Consider the following 7,518-nt stretch of genomic DNA (forward strand, 5'->3'; position numbering starts at 1 on the left):
TGAAATCTCAGCAAACACTTTTTCACCCAGTCTTGATGATACTTTCAGGTAATGATCAGTACACCAAGCCCACTTGGCTCGCCAAATTTTGTTCTTCTAGGTTAAACCGTTCCTTGGCAGTAACCGGTTTCATTTTGAGGTTTCACTCTGTTTTCTCCTATAGGGATACATGTATTTGGAACTCTAAATCCAACACGGTTTGTGCTAGCTCTTTGAAACTTGACACAATAAAGCAGTTTCAAGTTCTATCTCTATGGTTTGTTTGCTGTTGATGTAGCCCTAAGCAGAGACTGGCGAGAATCACTTTCATGGAAAGGGCCTGCCAAGCTTCCAAAGAACTATGAGTTGCCTGAAATCTCAACAAACACTTTTTCACCCAGTCTTGATGATACTTTCAGGTAATGATCAGTACACCAAGCCCACTTGGCTCGCCAAATTTTGTTCTTCTAGGTTAAACCGTTCCTTGGCAGTAACCGGTTTCATTTTGAGGTTTCACTCTGTTTTCTCCTATAGGGATACATGTATTTGGAACTCTAAATCCAACACGGTTTGTGCTAGCTCTTTGAAACTTGACACAATAAAGCAGTTTCAAGTTCTATCTCTATGGTTTGTTTGCTGTTGATGTAGCCCTAAGCAGAGACTGGCGAGAATCACTTTCATGGAAAGGGCCTGCCAAGCTTCCAAAGAACTACGAGTTTCCTGAAATCTTAGCAAACACTTTTTCACCCAATCTTGATGATACTTTCAGGTAATGATCAGTACACCAAGCCCACTTGGCTCGCCAAATTTCGTTCTTCTAGGTTAAACCGTTCGTTGGCAGTAACCGGTTTCATTTTGAGGTTTCACTCTGTTTTCTCCTATAGGGATACATGTATTTGGAACTCTAAATCCAACACGGTTTGTGCTAGCTCTTTGAAACTTGACACAATAAAGCAGTTTCAAGTTCTATCTCTATGGTTTGTTTGCTGTTGATGTAGCCCTAAGCAGAGACTGGCGAGAATCACTTTCATGGAAAGGGCCTGCCAAGCTTCCAAAAAACTACGAGTTGCCTGAAATCTCAGCAAACACTTTTTCACCCAATCTTGATGATACTTTCAGGTAATGATCAGTACACCAAGCCCACTTGGCTCGCCAAATTTCGTTCTTCTAGGTTAAACCGTTCCTTGGCAGGAACCGGTTTCATTTTGAGGTTTCACTCTGTTTTCTCCTATAGGGATACATGTATTTGGAACTCTAAATCCAACACGGTTTGTGCTAGCTCTTTGAAACTTGACACAATAAAGCAGTTTCAAGTTCTATCTCTATGGTTTGTTTGCTGTTGATGTAGCCCTAAGCAGAGACTGGTGAGAATCACTTTCATGGAAAGGGCCTGCCAAGCTTCCAAAAAACTACGAGTTGCCTGAAATCTCAGCAAACACTTTTTCACCCAATCTTGATGATACTTTCAGGTAATGACCAGTACACCAAGCCCACTTGGCTCGCCAAATTTCGTTCTTCTAGGTTAAACCGTTCCTTGGCAGTAACCGGTTTCATTTTGAGGTTTCACTCTGTTTTCTCCTATAGGGATACATGTATTTGGAACTCTAAATCCAACACGGTTTGTGCTAGCTCTTTGAAACTTGACACAATAAAGCAGTTTCAAGTTCTATCTCTATGGTTTGTTTGCTGTTGATGTAGCCCTAAGCAGAGACTGGCGAGAATCACTTTCATGGAAAGGGCCTGCCAAGCTTCCAAAAAAAGACGAGTTGCCTGAAATCTCAGCAAACACTTTTTCACCCAATCTTGATGATACTTTCAGGTAATGATCAGTACACCAAGCCCACTTGGCTCGCCAAATTTCGTTCTTCTAGGTTAAACCGTTCCTTGGCAGGAACCGGTTTCATTTTGAGTTTTCACTCTGTTTTCTCCTATAGGGATACATGTATTTGGAACTCTAAATCCAACACGGTTTGTGCTAGCTCTTTGAAACTTGACACAATAAAGCAGTTTCAAGTTCTATCTCTATGGTTTGTTTGCTGTTGATGTAGCCCTAAGCAGAGACTGGTGAGAATCACTTTCATGGAAAGGGCCTGCCAAGCTTCCAAAAAACTACGAGTTGCCTGAAATCTCAGCAAACACTTTTTCACCCAATCTTGATGATACTTTCAGGTAATGACCAGTACACCAAGCCCACTTGGCTCGCCAAATTTCGTTCTTCTAGGTTAAACCGTTCCTTGGCAGGAACCGGTTTCATTTTGAGGTTTCACTCTGTTTTCTCCTATAGGGATACATGTATTTGGAACTCTAAATCCAACACGGTTTGTGCTAGCTCTTTGAAACTTGACACAATAATGCAGTTTCAAGTTCTATCTCTATGGTTTGTTTGCTGTTGATGTAGCCCTAAGCAGAGACTGGCGAGAATCACTTTCATGGAAAGGGCCTGCCAAGCTTCCAAAGAACTACGAGTTGCCTGAAATCTCAGCAAACACTTTTTCACCCAATCTTGATGATACTTTCAGGTAATGATCAGTACACCAAGCCCACTTGGCTCGCCAAATTTCGTTCTTCTAGGTTAAACCGTTCCTTGGCAGTAACCGGTTTCATTTTGAGGTTTCACTCTGTTTTCTCCTATAGGGATACATGTATTTGGAACTCTAAATCCAACACGGTTTGTGCTAGCTCTTTGAAACTTGACACAATAAAGCAGTTTCAAGTTCTATCTCTATGGTTTGTTTGCTGTTGATGTAGCCCTAAGCAGAGACTGGCGAGAATCACTTTCATGGAAAGGGCCTGCCAAGCTTCCAAAGAACTACGAGTTGCCTGAAATCTCAGCAAACACTCTTTCACCCAATCTTGATGATACTTTCAGGTAATGATCAGTACACCAAGCCCACTTGGCTCGCCAAATTTCGTTCTTCTAGGTTAAACCGTTCCTTGGCAGTAACTGGTTTCATTTTGAGGTTTCACTCTGTTTTCTCCTATAGGGATACATGTATTTGGAACTCTAAATCCAACACGGTTTGTGCTAGCTCTTTGAAACTTGACACAATAAAGCAGTTTCAAGTTCTATCTCTATGGTTTGTTTGCTGTTGATGTAGCCCTAAGCAGAGACTGGCGAGAATCACTTTCATGGAAAGGGCCTGCCAAGCTTCCAAAGAACTATGAGTTGCCTGAAATCTCAGCAAACACTTTTTCACCCAATCTTGATGATACTTTCAGGTAATGATCAGTACACCAAGCCCACTTGGCTCGCCAAATTTCGTTCTTCTAGGTTAAACCGTTCCTTGGCAGTAACCGGTTTCATTTTGAGGTTTCACTCTGTTTTCTCCTATAGGGATACATGTATTTGGAACTCTAAATCCAACACGGTTTGTGCTAGCTCTTTGAAACTTGACCCAATAAAGCAGTTTCAAGTTCTATCTCTATGGTTTGTTTGCTGTTGATGTAGCCCTAAGCAGAGACTGGCGAGAATCACTTTCATGGAAAGGGCCTGCCAAGCTTCCAAAGAACTACGAGTTGCCTGAAATCTCAGCAAACACTTTTTCACCCAATCTTGATGATACTTTCAGGTAATGATCAGTACACCAAGCCCACTTGGCTCGCCAAATTTCGTTCTTCTAGGTTAAACCGTTCCTTGGCAGTAACCGGTTTCATTTTGAGGTTTCACTCTGTTTTCTCCTATAGGGATACATGTATTTGGAACTCTAAATCCAACACGGTTTGTGCTAGCTCTTTGAAACTTGACACAATAAAGCAGTTTCAAGTTCTATCTCTATGGTTTGTTTGCTGTTGATGTAGCCCTAAGCAGAGACTGGCGAGAATCACTTTCATGGAAAGGGCCTGCCAAGCTTCCAAAGAACTACGAGTTGCCTGAAATCTCAGCAAACACTTTTTCACCCAATCTTGATGATACTTTCAGGTAATGATCAGTACACCAAGCCCACTTGGCTCGCCAAATTTCGTTCTTCTAGGTTAAACCGTTCCTTGGCAGTAACCGGTTTCATTTTGAGGTTTCACTCTGTTTTCTCCTATAGGGATACATGTATTTGGAACTCTAAATCCAACACGGTTTGTGCAAGCTCTTTGAAACTTGACACAATAAAGCAGTTTCAAGATCTATCTCTATGGTTTGTTTGCTGTTGATGTAGCCCTAAGCAGAGACTGGCGAGAATCACTTTCATGGAAAGGGCCTGCCAAGCTTCCAAAGAACTACGAGTTGCCTGAAATCTCAGCAAACACTCTTTCACCCAATCTTGATGATACTTTCAGGTAAGGATCAGTACACCAAGCCCACTTGGCTCGCCAAATTTCGTTCTTCTAGGTTAAACCGTTCCTTGGCAGTAACCGGTTTCATTTTGAGGTTTCACTCTGTTTTCTCCTATAGGGATACATGTATTTGGAACTCTAAATCCAACACGGTTTGTGCTAGCTCTTTGAAACTTGACACAATAAAGCAGTTTCAAGTTCTATCTCTATGGTTTGTTTGCTGTTGATGTAGCCCTAAGCAGAGACTGGCGAGAATCACTTTCATGGAAAGGGCCTGCCAAGCTTCCAAAGAACTATGAGTTGCCTGAAATCTCAGCAAACACTTTTTCACCCAATCTTGATGATACTTTCAGGTAATGATCAGTACACCAAGCCCACTTGGCTCGCCAAATTTCGTTCTTCTAGGTTAAACCGTTCCTTGGCAGTAACCGGTTTCATTTTGAGGTTTCACTCTGTTTTCTCCTATAGGGATACATGTATTTGGAACTCTAAATCCAACACGGTTTGTGCTAGCTCTTTGAAACTTGACCCAATAAAGCAGTTTCAAGTTCTATCTCTATGGTTTGTTTGCTGTTGAATGAGCCCTAAGCAGAGACTGGCGAGAATCACTTTCATGGAAAGGGCCTGCCAAGCTTCCAAAGAACTACGAGTTGCCTGAAATCTCAGCAAACACTTTTTCACCCAATCTTGATGATACTTTCAGGTAATGATCAGTACACCAAGCCCACTTGGCTCGCCAAATTTCGTTCTTCTAGGTTAAACCGTTCCTTGGCAGTAACCGGTTTCATTTTGAGGTTTCACTCTGTTTTCTCCTATAGGGATACATGTATTTGGAACTCTAAATCCAACACGGTTTGTGCTAGCTCTTTGAAACTTGACACAATAAAGCAGTTTCAAGTTCTATCTCTATGGTTTGTTTGCTGTTGATGTAGCCCTAAGCAGAGACTGGCGAGAATCACTTTCATGGAAAGGGCCTGCCAAGCTTCCAAAAAACTACGAGTTGCCTGAAATCTCAGCAAACACTTTTTCACCCAATCTTGATGATACTTTCAGGTAATGATCAGTACACCAAGCCCACTTGGCTCGCCAAATTTCGTTCTTCTAGGTTAAACCGTTCCTTGGCAGTAACCGGTTTCATTTTGAGGTTTCACTCTGTTTTCTCCTATAGGGATACATGTATTTGGAACTCTAAATCCAACACGGTTTGTGCAAGCTCTTTGAAACTTGACACAATAAAGCAGTTTCAAGATCTATCTCTATGGTTTGTTTGCTGTTGATGTAGCCCTAAGCAGAGACTGGCGAGAATCACTTTCATGGAAAGGGCCTGCCAAGCTTCCAAAGAACTACGAGTTGCCTGAAATCTCAGCAAACACTCTTTCACCCAATCTTTTTTTTTTTTTTTTTTTTTTTTTAATAGTTTAATGTATTTTAATAGCAAACTTACAGGAACAGCACAGAAGACAGACAACATTAAAAACATGTACTTGCATGTAGGACAACTCAGTTAGAAAAGTATAGTGAATGGATGGAATCTACTGTATGATAAAAATGCTACAAACACCATTTAGTTGCCGTCAATAAGAAATTTACTTGTTTAAAAAAAATCCAAATGCTGGCATTGTCCAGAAAAATTTAACAGTTTTATTTATAATTGTTATAAAGTTGAACTGCTGAAACCTGTTCACTGAAACATTTTGACTTGCATTAATGCTTTACATCCCCGCATTTATATTAAAAATTCACACACAAATGAAAATGGAAAAACGGCCAATACCTGATTTCTGTCCCCTATTTTTCCACTCGCAATCATATACTTAGGTACCTTTTGACCCCATGGAAAAAAATATCTAACGTTCAGAACTACCAATAACAGGAAGAAGAGGAAAAAAAAAATTTTTTTTTTTTTTGAGAATGAAATGTTTCCCATCATAGTGAATTCTTAAGCACGTTCTCCACGTATGCGGCATGCTAGTTGCATGTCTTTTGGCATAATTGTTACACGTTTGGCATGGATAGCACACAGGTTGGTGTCTTCAAAAAGGCCAACCAGATAGGCCTCACTTGCCTCCTGCAAAGCACCAATAGCTGCGCTCTGGAAGCGCAGATCTGTTTTGAAGTCCTGAGCAATTTCTCGCACCAGACGCTGGAAGGGGAGTTTGCGAATCAGAAGTTCAGTGGACTTCGGATAACGTCTAATTTCACGGAGTGCCACAGTACCAGGCCTGTAACGATGAGGTTTCTTCACCCCTCCAGTAGAGGGCGCACTCTTACGAGCGGCTTTTGTAGCCAGTTGTTTCCTGGGTGCTTTACCACCAGTCGATTTGCGGGCAGTCGGCTTTGTAGGAGCCATGGTAGAAAGACCTCCTTACTTACCCCCCTTCTCCTTCGGCTGGAGCTCTGGGAGCTAGAGGCGGCGCTGGCGTTAGAGAGCGACGGCGGCGCGGCGGCGGCTGCGAACACCTCTTTCACCCAATCTTGATGATACTTTCAGGTAATGATCAGTACACCAAGCCCACTTGGCTCGCCAAATTTCGTTCTTCTAGGTTAAACCGTTCCTTGGCAGTAACCGGTTTCATTTTGAGGTTTCACTCTGTTTTCTCCTATAGGGATACATGTATTTGGAACTCTAAATCCAACACGGTTTGTGCTAGCTCTTTGAAACTTGACACAATAAAGCAGTTTCAAGTTCTATCTCTATGGTTTGTTTGCTGTTGATGTAGCCCTAAGCAGAGACTGGCGAGAATCACTTTCATGGAAAGGGCCTGCCAAGCTTCCAAAGAACTACGAGTTGCCTGAAATCTCAGCAAACACTTTTTCACCCAATCTTGATGATACTTTCAGGTAATGATCAGTACACCAAGCCCACTTGGCTCGCCAAATTTCGTTCTTCTAGGTTAAACCGTTCCTTGGCAGTAACCGGTTTCATTTTGAGGTTTCACTCTGTTTTCTCCTATAGGGATACATGTATTTGGAACTCTAAATCCAACACGGTTTGTGCTAGCTCTTTGAAACTTGACACAATAAAGCAGTTTCAAGTTCTATCTCTATGGTTTGTTTGCTGTTGATGTAGCCCTAAGCAGAGACTGGCGAGAATCACTTTCATGGAAAGGGCCTGCCAAGCTTCCAAAAAACTACGAGTTGCCTGAAATCTCAGCAAACACTTTTTCACCCAATCTTGATGATACTTTCAGGTAATGATCAGTACACCAAGCCCACTTGGCTCGCCAAATTTCGTTCTTCTAGGTTAAACCGTTCCTTGGCAGTAACCGGTTT

At 41.9% G+C, this 7,518-nt stretch overlaps 1 protein-coding gene across 1 annotated transcript; it reads right to left on the reverse strand.

Annotated features, from left to right (window-relative positions):
- Positions 1-5,863: 5,863 nt before the first annotated feature.
- Positions 5,864-6,699, reverse strand: LOC144374053 (histone H3.3A-like). Its single transcript, XM_078037015.1, has one exon. The coding sequence runs from the start codon at positions 6,593-6,595 to the stop codon at positions 6,185-6,187; it is 411 nt and encodes a 136-aa protein (XP_077893141.1). The 5' UTR covers positions 6,596-6,699; the 3' UTR covers positions 5,864-6,184.
- Positions 6,700-7,518: the final 819 nt, after the last annotated feature.

The sequence above is a fragment of the Ictidomys tridecemlineatus genome, unplaced genomic scaffold (assembly GCF_052094955.1).
Source record: "Ictidomys tridecemlineatus isolate mIctTri1 unplaced genomic scaffold, mIctTri1.hap1 Scaffold_5667, whole genome shotgun sequence".
NCBI classification, from domain to species: Eukaryota; Metazoa; Chordata; class Mammalia; order Rodentia; family Sciuridae; genus Ictidomys; species Ictidomys tridecemlineatus.